The sequence below is a fragment of the Schistocerca serialis genome, chromosome 12 (assembly GCF_023864345.2).
Source record: "Schistocerca serialis cubense isolate TAMUIC-IGC-003099 chromosome 12, iqSchSeri2.2, whole genome shotgun sequence".
Classification (NCBI taxonomy): Eukaryota; Metazoa; Arthropoda; class Insecta; order Orthoptera; family Acrididae; genus Schistocerca; species Schistocerca serialis.
The window spans coordinates 91,492,600-91,507,095 of NC_064649.1; the positions used below are offsets into that span (position 1 = coordinate 91,492,600).

A 14,496-nucleotide genomic window follows, 5' to 3' on the forward strand; every position below is an offset into this window, starting at 1 on the left:
CATGGTTCTTTCCAAACAGTTTTTCCTTAGAACTGTCCTGCCCCTTTTCATTTTCCATTTCTGGCATGCTTTAGGACTGTTCTTTAATACACTTCATAATTCCTAATTCTGCCTTACCAGTTAATTCTCTTCATTTCTGAACAATGTCAGAGCTTTCCAAATATTGCTCCTCTTTCTTCTCTGTCATAGTTTCTGAACCATAATAAATAAGCTCCAAATATCGCATTTTAAAAATCTCTCTGTTCATTTGGTCCCCAGTTCTTGTATTTTTCAAATGCTTCCTTTCCATAAGCTATTCCTTTTGTTGTTTTCTGTTGTAGCTTCCAAAAGCATAAAGTACGATTCCTAAGAAAGTGAAGACATTCACTTGTTCCACGGTTTTTTTCTGTAGTGTTATTTTATTTAAATTATGCACTCAAATTTTTTCCCTTTTTTTATTATTGCCTCTTATTTTTATTTCCTGAGGACCTTCTCCAGTTTGTGCTAGGACTATCTGCATATTTAGTAACTTTCATTCTCCTTTCACCTACTTTTGTTCTGCCTATATCAATCAAGATTTCGTTCAGAGGTCTATGGCCAAAGATATAAAAGAGGGTTGGAGGAATGCAGCAGCATTGTCTCACACCCCTCTTCATATTTATTTGACTTTTGTGCACTCTAACTGTCACTTTGTTTTAAGTATGACATTCTTATAAATGCATAGGCTTCTGCGACCAGAGTCAGTTGACCCTGAAGATGATCACTGTAGCTGTGTTGGTTTCCCCAGTATAGTTTCTTACATTATGACATAGTACGGTACTCAGAAAACTTTCATGTCATATCACACTCTTACAAGTCACCTGCTCTCCCCATCTTTTCCTATTTCTGTATCTGTTTTTCCGTATCTTAGTCAACAGCTTCCATTTAGTCAATTAAAGGTCTTTTCCTCCAGCCTATAAAGGCTACATATGGCTCTCTGTCAACATTATTCCTATGAACATGTTCGTACATCCAACAGTGTCCCAGAGTCCGAAGTCTCAGACTCCAAATTGAACCTAAGACAACTTTTTCTCTATGTCGTTATTCGTTCTTCTCAGTATTATACAGGCACTGGCTTCAGCAGTATCAGTCCTGCAATCCTTCTTTCATCAGGGTATTGCAGCTGCATTACAAAAACTTGTGGATATACAAAGAGTTCAACTTACTTATCGAGAGCACTAGTTTTTCATTGGCACAAATCATTTAGCAAGGCCGAGAACAGGCTGAAGACAAACCTCGTTCAAGGAGGCCTTCAACTTCAAAAACTGATGAAAACGCTGAACATGTGCGTGCGCTCTTAAGAGATTAGACTAATGTTAAACAATAAGGACGATGGGTGATCTGTTAATCTTAAACAGTTTCACCATTCATAAAATTTTGAATGAAGTTTTGCACATACAAAAGGTTTGTGCCAAAATGGTGCAAAAAAAAACTCCAGCAATCTCATTAGTCATTAAACATCGTGTGAGAGCAGAATGGGGCACTCTGCGGAACTCACAGACTTCGAACGTGGTCAGATGATTGGGTGTCACTTGTGTCATACGTCTGTACGTGAGATTTCCACAGTCGTAAACATCCCTAAGTCCATTGTTTCCGATGTGATAGTGAAGTGGAAGTGTGAAGGGACACGTACAGCATGAAAGCGTACAGGCCGACCTCGTCTGTTGAGTGACAGAGACTGCCGACAGTTGAAGAGGGTCGTAACGTGTAATAGACAGCCATCTATCTGGACCATCACACAGTAATTCCAAACTGCATCCGGATCCACAGCAAGTACTATGACAGTTAGGCAGGAGGTGAGAAAACTCGGATTTCATGGTCGAGCGGCTGCTCATAAGCCACACATCATGACGGTAAATGCCAAACAATACCTTACTTAGTGTAAACATTGAATGATTGAACAATGGAAAAATGTGTGGATTGGTTAATCATGGTACACAATGAGGCGATCTGATGGCAGGGTGTGGGTATCACGAATGCCCGGTTAACGTCATCTGCCAGCGTGTGTAGCGCCAGCAGTAAAATTCTGAGGCAGTGATGTCATGATGTGGTCATGTTTTTCACAGAGGGGGCTTGCACCCCTTGTTTTGCGTGGCACTATCACAGCACAGGCCTACATTGATGTTTTAAGCACCTTCTTGCTGTTGAAGAGCAATATGGGGATGGTGATTACATTCTTTCAATATGATTGAGCACCTATTCATAATGCATGGCCTGTGTCAGAGTGATTACACTGTAATAATATCCCTGTAATGGACTGGCCTGCACAGAGTCCTGACCTGGGATGTTTTGGAAAGCCGACTTCGTGTCAGGCCTCACTGACTGACATTGATACCTTTCCTCAGTGTAGCACTCTGTGAAGAATGGGCTGCCATTCCCCAAGAAACCTTCCAGCACCTGACTGAACATATGTCTGTGAGAGTGGAAGCTGTCATGAAGGCTAAGGTTGGGCCAATACCATATTGAATTACCGATGGAGAGCACCATGAACTTGTGTGTAGAGACAAAATGTATTTATGGAAGTGCAAAAGTGATATTTTCTGACACTGAATTCTGAAAGAGAGAAATTTAGATAGACTGTGGAGAAGCTATAGTGTTCTTATGAAGCCCACAGCTCTTCTGATGCGTGCTGCTGTTAGCAATTTGTTATTGTTAGTCATAGCCGATAAGTTGAGGGTATACAATAGCCAATTACACTCACTCAATCTAATCATGGCCTCTCCCCCCCCCCCCCCCCCCCCCCCACCCACCCAACCCCTTTCAGAGTATGTCACGATATCCAAGGTTGTGGTTAGGTTGTGATCTAATAGCACAGCTTAAACTGCTGTGAGAGAAACGAGCAGCAATGAAATTTAAAATCTTTGTTGTTAGAAATATCTGCATTTTTTCTAAATATGTCACCATTTCTAAAGGTGTGGTTAGGCCAGGACCTAATAGCAGCTTTTTTTATGACATATTGAGATTTCTGAGGTGCTAGTTATGGCGGTATCTAACAGATCAGCTTAAACTGCTGTGAGTGAAACAAAATACCAGCTAACTTCATTTACAAAGCATACAAATTATAAATTAGCAATGTGATTGGCTACCCACATCTGACTCATTATTCATTGTGCTTACTTCCCATCATTCGCCAGGGAACCATTATCAATAGCAGCACACAATGGAAAACTGCAGACACCATAAGTTCAGTCTTACTGTACCAGCTAAGGACTTTGTGAAATGAGGAAGGTCTTGGCGGGAAAGAAACGTACTTAATTGTAACGGGCAAAGAGTGACCAGTACAAAGTTAGACGTCACTGTTATTTAAGTAGACACTGGATATGTTGCTCAGTTCTCTGATACAGTATGGAGGCGCAGTCTACTGTTAGCTACCTTTACTAAAAATGACTCAGAGAAGGTCGCTGGGTAACGGAGTGGGGCAGAAAGGACTTTGCTTGATGGGATGAGTGTTTCTTGTGTGGTATTCAGACAAGAGTGTTAAGATCAAAAGGATCTGGACACCTATTAGTGGACATTAATATGGGTTGTACTCACCATTCATCTATATAACCACTTTAATTCTACTTTGCGCATTTTCAATTATGTGACTGTGTATCTGCAGAGGAGTGGCAGCCCATTCTTCCACAAAAGCCAGAACAAGAGAAGGTAATGATGTTCAATGTTGGGGTCTAGAGTGATGTCAACATTCTAACTCATCCCAAAGGTGTTACCAGGTGTAGAAGTATGAAACAGGAATTTCCTTACAGATGGCGCTAGCCATCAGTGTAGGGCCCGTGAGACGATCTGCAGCACCATATGCTTCCTGAAATGGCCGATGAGGAATGTCAACACGCAGTAACCCAAGTTCCATACATCGGTATCTGTTGAAACCCATAAACATGTCAAGTTTTGTGCCTATGAACTATGATGTGAGGACAGTAATGGTTTTCTGTCATCATTCGAAGAAAACTGCTGCAGAATTGCATTGAATGCTTGTCGAAGCTTTCGGCAAACATGCTATTGGGAAAACACAGTGTTTTGAGTGGTTCAAAAAATTCAAAAGTGGCGATTTTGATGTGAGAAATGACGAGTGCGGGAAACCACCAAAAAAATTCAAAGACAGTGAATTGCAGGCTTTATTGGATGAAGGTGGTACTCAAACTCAACAGGTACTCGTGGAACATTTCAATGTGATGCAGAAAGCCATTTCTCTTCAGTTGAAAGCTATGGGAAAGGTGCTGAAAGGGAAAATAGGTTCCACATGAACTGAGTGAAAGACAGCAAGCAAATTGAAAGACCACTTGTGAAATACTGCTCGTCAGGTACAAAAGAAAGACATTTCTCCATCGAATAGTGACAGGTGATGAAAAATGGATATATTTTGAAAATCCTAAGCATCATAAATTGTGATGGAATCCAGGCAAACCATCGACATCTACTACAAGTTCAAATCACTTTGGAAAGAAGGCAGTGCTCTGCGTTTGGTGGGATCAGATGGGTGTCATCTATTATGGGCTGCTAAAGCCTGATGAAACTGTTAACACTGATCGTAACTGGCAGCAAATGATCGATTTAAATCAAGCATTACATGAAAAATGATGAAAATATGGAAAAAGGCAACACAGAGTCATATTGCTCCATGCTAATGCCCCATCACACACAGCAAAATGGGTCAGGGAAACGAGCGAGGCATTCAGTTGGGAAATACTAGGGCATGCGGTTATTCTCCAGACTTGGCTCCATCTGATTGACATCTGTTTGCATCACTGGGACACGTGCTTGCTGACTAACACTTCAATTCATATGAAAATGTACAAAAATGACTCACTGCCTGGTTCACTTCAAAAGAAGAACTGCTTTTCTGGTGTGGCATTCAAAGCCTGCCAGAGGAGTGGGAGATATAAATAGTAATGGTGATTATTTTGAATGAAATACTGTTTATCAGTTTCAAAATACAGCTGTGTAATTGTTGCAAACAAATTTCGGTTTCATATTTCTACACCTGGTACACTGGTTTCAGGCCCGTACTCTGCGCAGTCCAATCCATTTCAGAAATGTTATTGTTCACAAACCATTGCCTCACAGGTACTGCTTTATGACAGGGTCCCTTATCATGCTGATACACTCGTTGTCTCCGAAATGTTCCTCTACTATACACAATACACAAAGCTGTAAAATGTGTCCTTATAGTTCAGCATTAGATGTTTTCTCAAGTGCCATAAGGGGACCACATCATAACCACAAGACACGTCCAGTGGTGTCACCACTGGCGATGTTACATTTCGTTATTGCAGTTAAAATAAAGTACCTTTTGCTTTCTATCTCTCAAGAAACTTTACAAAAATGCACATTGATCATACGACACATTGATCTTGTAGCTCTCAGGGGTATCCTGACATGCTCTCTGTGTGAGGTGCCTCTGGGCATCTCTGTGGTCTGCAGAGCATGATCTGTGCATGCGCTGACATCACTTTGGGTGTGGTGCTCATGTGACTCTCTAGTTTCGCTTATAGTTGCACTTAATTTTATTTGTGGCCAGAAGTTGATTAGGCCGGCACGAGGCTATGTGATAAATTTACCTGGAAAGATGGCATCAGTCATTGTGCCGCCGTGTGTGCGACAGCACTGGATGGTGAACGGAGATGCCACACAATAGGAGAAGAATTAGTCATTCTTAGCTGACAGTGTATGAAGCCATTGATGATTACTACGAGTAGTGCAGTCGGAGCACAAGTGATGCAGCTAATCGTAGTAATGGTTGGATCACTGCTGCAATTGTGTGGTATCCTGGTGATGCAGTGATATCTATTGCAGGTCTGGAGAGTTTTAATAGTAGAGATGTGATTGTTTATCGCACATTTCAGTTGAACGATGTGTACAACTGGGACATGGGTCAGTCGTATTTTACATCTATGGTACCATTTGTGGTTAGTATCAGGAATCATAGAAAAATAAATCAGTTGGAGTCCATTGGTGTATGGTTTAAAGGTGATGGTGTTTGTAAAAATATTGAAGTTTACGGTGATGTTACATTTCATTATCGCAATTACAATAAAGTACCTTTCCTTTACTTATTTCCCGTGAAATTTCTGTTAAAAAAAAAAATACAAATTGATCAGACTACACAATGAGCTTGTCAAGAGCCAAGAAACAATTCTCGGTATTGTAGCTCTCAGGTGCACTCTGGGATGCTCTCTGTGTAAGAATCATCGTTGTAGCTGACTGCTAGCAGCGCTTTGGAACTCACAACTCGTAAGTGATTCCTTTAGCCAATTTCAGACTTCAAGTACTGACTGACACGGACGATTGAACACTGTGGAGGGTGGTTGCAGAGACCTGCTGATCGTACGTCACATAGTTCAGGAGAAATGATGTCATAAACATGAAAAACCAGCTTCTGCTTAAAATCGAGTACTACCAGCTGGACTGCTGGAAGAACTTCTGAACTGCTGATTTCACAAAATTTTTAACAAACACCATCCACCGGTCCCTGTTGGTCATCTGCCCAGTCTCGTTTTAGCTGCGGCTGTTGCTTCACATTTACACTTTACAGTCGCGTCACCGACAGTTAACTTGGCAAGCTGAACAAGGGTTGCAATTTCCCTGATGGATTTGTTACTCAGGCTATGTCCAATGACAAATCTGTGTTCAAAGTCACTCTCCTGGGTGACCCATTCTGCTGTCACTGCATGTCTGCTGACAATACAATACTCTCTGCCTCCTTTCATACTGGCTGGAGCAACTCCTGTGATATCCAATCATCAGTTGCACGTTACATAAGGGTGCCCAGATACTTTTCATTAGGTGTTGTATGAGGGATTGTATATGTCGATAAGATGGTAAAGGAGACATCTCTGTGGACTTTTGTGCAGTCGGGAGAGCTGTGCACAAGATGGTGAAATATGATCAAGAAGTTGAACATTACAGACGTATCGCACACAGCCATTGAACACAGCTCCGAGCACTGTTAGCTTTCCTGAGAAAGACCCTTCAGTATAACACAGCTATAATCATCAATTGGAAGTATAAGCATTTGTATAAGTTTCCCTTTAAGTCCAAAATGGAAGATGTTGTCACATTTTCATATGGAAGGGAGAGATGTTGATGCTGTCTTGCACATTGCAATTATGTGTTCAGCCCAGTTTAGGTTTTCATCATCAGGGTGGCGCACGAAATGTGTTACCAATTGTTTCTTTCACAATTTACGACGCACATTAGATATCCCGCTGGGGTCTCTACAGCAGTACCAGTAGAGCTTTGAAAAACAAATGAGTTACGAAATGACTTGTAATTCACGATACTGCCACTAGGAGACTAGTAAGCAGCAATGGCTGACAATGGAAGACTGATGACACAGCAATGATCGGCAATTGTGTTACTTTTTCATGGAACGAAAAGCATTGTTGTGATTCTGAGGCGTTTTCGACAATAGTTTAACAAACGATGGGTACCTTGCAAGAAGATCATCCACAGGTTGTACGATAAATTTGTACAGGAAGGAACAGTATTGGAAGCGAAGCGACCTCAGCCTAAGCCTGTTTGTTCACCGGAGAATATTGAAGCGGTACTAGCTGCTGTACAGAGAAATCCCGGGCAATCATGTAGAAAGGCAGCAGTGCAACTGGGAATATCCAGACACTCCGTTCAACACATTCTTAAAAGTGACCTCCATATGTACCCATGCAAGATGACCTGTGCACAGAAGCTCGCTGAAGAACACAAGCAGCAGAGACTACTGTTTGCTCAGTGGGCGGAAGATTGGGAAGAAACTCTCAACGACGTTCAGTTTTCAGACGAAGCACATTTTCATTTAGACGGTGTGGTTAACAAACAGAATGTACGCTTTTGCGCCACTGAAAACCCACAAGTGCTTCATGAACGACAACATTATGCTCTCAGGATTACAGCGTGGGCAGCAATTTCCAGTCACGGACTTATTGGACCCTTTCTCTTTGAAGAAACTGTGAACAGCGAGCGTTATTTGAGCATGCTTCGCAATAGCTTCATTCCACAGCTTCTTGCTGCTGCCTTGCCCTTCAACACGCAGTGGCTCATGCAAGATGGAGCAAGGCCACATACTGCAAACACTGTGTTTGGAGTTTTTACATGAGCATTTCGACATGCCGATCATTTCACTCAAGTTTCCAGGTCGCTTCAATGATGGACAAAATTGGCCCCCCAATAGACCAGACCTCAATCCATGTGATTTTTTCCTTTGGGGGCACCTAAAAGAAAAAATTTTCCCCGAAACATTCACGTGATTTAATGGAGCTCAGAAGACTTATTCTTCAAGCTTGCAGTGAAATTACGGAAGACATGTGCCATAGCGTAATCACTAACTTTAGTGTTCGTTTGAAGGAAGTTAGGAAACGAAATGGTGAACATATTGAGCATGTGCTGAGTTAGAACAAATCTCCATCGACAGCTCTTCATTGTAGTATATCTTCCTTTCAGGTTGTATTGACAATAAAGTTTATATTGAAAAACAAAATGGTAACACATTTCGGGTGCCACCCTGTATATCTAGACTATTTGATGAGGAAGAGACATTTAAATTTCTCATTCAGGACTAAGAGCAGTAGTCTCTCCCAATATTTCAGGTTAATTAACCTCAAATGACCATTAGAGTTCTGGACAGATTGCACAATATTCCTGTATTTCCTGCCCATTTTGATAATGCACTCCAGTCAACTTTGATAGTCGCAATAGCTGTCTTCAGACTGATTGGTTTTTCACTTAGGTGTAACTGGAGGTGATGTGGTATTCACAGTAGGACAAGACTGATGAACCATCATTGATGTACAATGAGAAGAGTGTCAGACCAAGTACTGAACCCTGATGGGCGTCTGATACTGCCAGTCTCCGTTGTGACTTAGTGTGTATTTTCAAGCATTTGGAGACAAATTTGAGATTCCAAGTTTGGAAGCTGACATTATCAAAGATTTTGTGCCACATTTTTAAAAATGTAATACCTGTAAGGCAACAGAACAGCAGCCAGAAAGAATAAGTTTTGTAGGAAGTATTTACAGTACAAAGGAGACACCACAGGAAGGGCTTCGGTTTGGCCGTGGGCCATAAATGTTGCAAAGACTCCCACAGTGTGACATGAGCTCATGTGGAGAGCCGCACGGCATGGCAGTGCATTGATGGTGACCGTACACAATCACACACGAGACCCAGCAGAGCGATGGCCAGAAGTTCCAATGTGGCAGTGGTTATATGGCCTACCATACAGTACAAAGGCAGAGGCGGCAGTGACTGAAGAAGAGTTCAATTCAGACAGCTGTCCAGGAGGGACATCTGTGCAGGTCAGGGGCTGGGGCCTGGACTAGTAGTATTCGCTCCGGCTCTGCTTGCATTCATATTTAACTACGTACCTCCTTCAAAAGAATTGTGTAAAATCAGGAACAGTGTACTTTCATGCAGGTCATTTATTCAGCTTTGCTCAGACAAGCATTAACAATTGTAATTATTCAAGTCTTGTCGATTTGATCGTATGTTACCCTATCGAGCTCCATAACTCCTTCAAAATATTCAGTTAGCCTTCCACACATTAGCTGATAGGACACACAATCCTCAGTTTCCTATGTCATAAAATGCCTAGATTGCTCGCTGGATGCAACGTTAGCTAAAATCCACAAATCACACAGCAGTCACCTCTTGTCTTCTCACAGATAGCTTTATGATGTCTGCTACTTTTATTAAAGAAAATGTTGCACTGTGATGTTTGTGGAACTTGTATAGTAGATTGTTCATAATTAAGTTTTTGGTAAGCTGGCTTTGGACTTATGTCCTAAGGCTTTGGACAGTGTTGGGAGAATACAAATTAGGCAGCAAACAGAGGGTGATTTTTTAATTACTTTTACCAGAACAGAATCTGTGTGTGTGTGTGTGTGTGTGTGTGTGTGTGTGTGTGTGTGTGTGTGTGTGTGTATGTGTGTGTGTGTTTGTGTGTGTGTGTGTGTGTGTGTGTGTGTGTGTGCACACACACACATGAGCGAGGCGTGCGACAACAAACTGCAGACACATTTCTCATTAGCTATACATGTTAGGCATGTCAGTTCTTTTTAAATTTTTACTCACATCTCTTGAACTGCCACGGTAAGTAACAAACTCGACTCCAGACTCCACCACATGTGGTCGGGCTGCTTGGATGGCATCCACTGCTTGTTTCGTATTGAATTCCATTACAGCATATCGCTGTGATCTCCTGGAGGAGAAAATCAGTGTATTATTTCAGAACTAAAGAATTTATTTAAACATTTATCAGACACAGTGTATATCTATTTTTCACCTACACTGGCTGTTTATCTACGGTATCACACTTGTTCTACAGTTTGTACTTGTAGCCATCAAAGTCGGTGTTCTTAAACATAAGTTATGAAAAGATATGTGTGCGTGCTGTGAAGGCCTCTAATGAATGTTTTAAAGGTGTCAACAGGCTATGGAAAGTTCTGCTAGCAAATAGAAGCAAATGCATAAATACGTGCGTGCACACCCCTGCCCTCCTGTCTACCTCACACAAACACACACACACACCAACACTGGTACATTGTTTGGCTGAGCACACAATGGCGGGAGTGCAGTTTGGTTGGTATACTTGGGTAATCTCACGCAACGAATGACGATTATAATGTGCAGGTGTGGACTGTGGTGACAGAACAGAGATAGGAGAGACTGTGGGGTAGACAAGGCATTTGCAGGGCATCTTCGTTGAATGAACCCTACGCACACCACATGCTACACAAGAGATGGCACATTTAAACCTTCCACCAGCAAGCTGGCGCTCGCTGGCTCCGAGGGACGGGAGGAGATGGATGGAAGGGGATGGTGGGGGTGCTACGCATACATGTCACCAGAGGATGCCAAATTCACATAACCTCACTGTCTGCGACTGATAGAACGGCACATCTTTTTAAGTAGCTGCACTCAGAGCTTTGCCCCAGCTTCAATGAATCTCTAGACTTGTATTAACCTCTGTACGGAAGACTCCAGCAAGAAAATATATCGACATAGCATGACACTACCTAGCATATTACTATTGTACCAGCATTTGATTTTATCAAGAACATTACTATTATTGTATGAAATGTGATCAAAAAGAAACAGAATTTTTTTATTACAGAATCTTTATTTATTCAACAACATCAACTTCATCCCCTTCAAAGTAATCACCCTTAGATACAATACGCTTGTGCCAACACTTTTTCCAATCTTGGAAGCACTTCTGGAACTCACTTTTCATTATGGTGTTCAGCTCCTTCAACGATTCTCTTCATCCTCGGCAATAAAAAGAAGTTTCAGGGGCCATGCCCGGCAAATACCGTGCCTGAGGCAAAATAAAGATTTTGTTTTCTGTCAAAAAATCACTAACAAGCAATGAAGTGTGAGTGGGAGTTATTGACTGTACAACCATTAGGCAGGTACTCATGATGCACTATCTCACTGTAATTGAAGAAAACAGTGACAAGAACCTTCATATCTGGTCGAACTTGTCGTATGTTTTTCAGTCTTGGCTCTCTAGGTAGTTTCCATCATAATGATCGGGCCTCAGTTTCAACGTCATACCTGTATATCCATGTTTTGTCACTTGTTATAACCTTCTTTAGACGTTCTAGATCATGTTGACTTCATTCAGCAATTTCTGAGTGATGTACTGGGTGATCAAAGAGTCAGTATTAATTTGAAAACTTAATAAACCACGGAATAATGTAGATAGAGAGGTAAAAATTGACACACATGCTTGGAATGACATGGGGTTTTATTAGAACAAAAGAAAAGGAAAAAAAAGTTCACAAAACGTCCAACAGATGGCGCTGGACAGCAAAACGTCAGTGACTGCGCACGACACTCATGTATAAAAGGACCTGTAATGAGAGAGAGAATCACATGCACCAGCAGTCGCAGCATGTTGACGTTACCTGAAAAGGCGCTCTTAGTGAAGCTGTATTATCAGAATGGGGAATGTGCTAGTTCAGCGTTATGATCCTATCGCCATAGGAAGGGGATTCGAATGGGTAAAGGTCCGTTGACAAATGCAGCTGTGGCGAGAATGATTTTGAAGTTCGAAGCCACGGGTTGTTTAGACGATAGACGCCGTAGTGGCCGACCGAGCACAAGGCGTAATGCTGCTGAGAAAGTTCAGGACGAAATGGAGACTGTAGCAGGTGTTTGCGGTGTGGGTGTTTCAAAAGATGGTGGAAGATGACGATTGGTTGAGTAACGTGTTGTGGACCGACAAAGCTCATTTCACACTCCGAGGGTCTGTCAACACCCACAACTGCAGAATTTGGGCTACCGAAAATCCTAGAACTGTCGTGGAAACTCCATTGCACGACAAAAAAGTCACGGTATGGGTTGGATTTACCACATCTACCGTAATCGGGCCTTTTTTCTTCTAGGAAATGCGTGATTCTGGTTTTGGAACTGCTACCGTGATGGGTGAGAGGTACGCCAATATGTTACAGAATCGTATCATCCCCAGCCTGGCTGATAAACACCTGCTCGAACGTACAATGTTTATGCAGGATGGTGCTCCACCCCATATTGCTAGACGCGAGAAAGATCTCTTGCGCGCGTCGTTTGGTGATGATCGTGTGCTGAGCCGCCACTTTCATCATGCTTGGCCTCCCAGGTCCCCAGACCTCAGTCCATGCGATTATTGGCTTTGGGGTTACCTAAAGTCACAAGTGTATCGTGATCAACCGACATCTCTAGGGATGCTCAAAGACAACATCTGACGTCAGTTCCTCACCATAACTCCGAACATGCTTTACAGCACTGTTCACAACATTATTCCTTGACTACAGCTATTGTTGAGGAGTGATGGTGGACATATTGAGCATTTCCTGTAAAGAACATAATCTTTGCTTTGTCTTAATTTGTTATGCTAATTAAAGCTATTCTGATCAGATGAAGCGCCACGGACATTTTTTGAACTTTTGTATTTTTATGGTTCTAATAAAACCCCCTGGCATTCCAAGCATATGTGTCAATTTGTACCTCTCTACATTATTCTGTGATTTATTCAGTTTTCAAATTTATACTGACTTTTTGATCACCCGGTATTTGTAACATAATTTTTGGTTGAAATTCAACAATTTTGGAACAAACTTCACTGCTACACGGGGTTTCATGACAAAAATGTCCAAAAAAACTACTTGTCATGAGCCAAAGGATAGGTCAACATCATCAGCAACCTCTGTGATGGTGATTCTGCCATTTTCCAGGACCATTTTCTTTACTTCTTCCACATTGTTGTCAGGAACTAATGTACCAGGGCATCCAGGGTGGTCATCATCTTCAACATCTTTCCAACCCCCTTTGAAATGTTTATACTAGTTGTAAACACTTGTCTTACAGTAGATTTGCAAAAACCCACAGTCAATATTTTGAATGCAGTGCTGCACTTTATTTCACATTTTGAGCAAAATTTAATGTAAATTATTTGATCCATCTTTCTCAAAAATAAAAATTCACTGAATGCTTCAAAACATGCACAACGTTTTTGACTGTCAACAAAAACTAAACATTCAAAACAGCTGAAAATACAAACATACATCAGGGCCATGTGTGCCAACAATACAAAAAAAATTGAAAACTGGATGTATAAAGCCAAAGCCCGCAAAATAAAAATACTCCCATTACTTTCTGATCACACTTCATATACAACTTAGGACCACCAAAGATGTCACAGCAATTCAAATTTGTGTGTGGCTCAGCTCAGTGGTAAAGTGCCAGCCTACAAATCCAAAGGTCTCTGGTTTGATCACATCTATAATTTATCAGTTCTCTCACCTCTGCCAAAGTTCATCAATGTGAAAAATGTTGAGTAATATTTGGTTTGGAATCTAGTTCCCCCTATGACTATCTGGGTCAGAGGAAGGCCACGGGATATTGCATCAGACAGGACTGTCTAGTAAAGCACTGTGTTGCTCAACACAATATTTGGACTCGTGACTGCTTTACTTGTACAGGGTGTTACAGAAACGACTTTAAAACTTCAAAAATTCATATAAATTTATTGAAAGATGTTATAGAGTTGGGTTTAGTGTTACTTTGAAGGGAAACCCATCAAGTTTTTTTACTTTAAACTAAAGATGTTGTATGTAGCTTCCGTTAGTTATCCTGCACACATCCATCGGAAGTCAATTTCTTCCAGACTTGCTGTAGCATTGCAGGTGTAACTTGCTCACTCGGTGTAAATTCTTTTTCTAAGTTCAGGTAGAGAAGCCGGCGCAGGAGGTACAAACACAATATCCTTGATGGGGGGGGGGGGGGGGGGGGGGGGAAATCGAGTGGTGTAAGGTCTGGGGAATGTAGGAGCCATTAAATTGGCGCATCAAGCCAATCCATTGACCTGGAAAGTGGTCACTGATAAAATCCCGGACGTCTGCCAGGTAGTAGGGTGGTGCACCATCTTGCACGAAGTAAACATTTCATTCTTGGTCATCCACATCGATCTGTGGTATAAAAAATTGTTGAACATATCCAGGTACA

At 41.7% G+C, this 14,496-nt stretch overlaps 1 protein-coding gene across 1 annotated transcript in view; it reads right to left on the bottom strand.

The window, feature by feature from the left end:
* The window catches only part of LOC126427960 (serine-aspartate repeat-containing protein I-like), a 129,286-nt gene that overhangs the window by 16,214 nt on the left and 98,576 nt on the right, over window positions 1–14,496 (bottom strand). Inside the window, exon 4 of the mRNA XM_050089848.1 lies at window positions 10,081–10,207. Coding sequence (XP_049945805.1) covers window positions 10,081–10,207 — 127 coding nt within the window. The remainder of the gene's footprint in view (window positions 1–10,080; window positions 10,208–14,496) is intronic.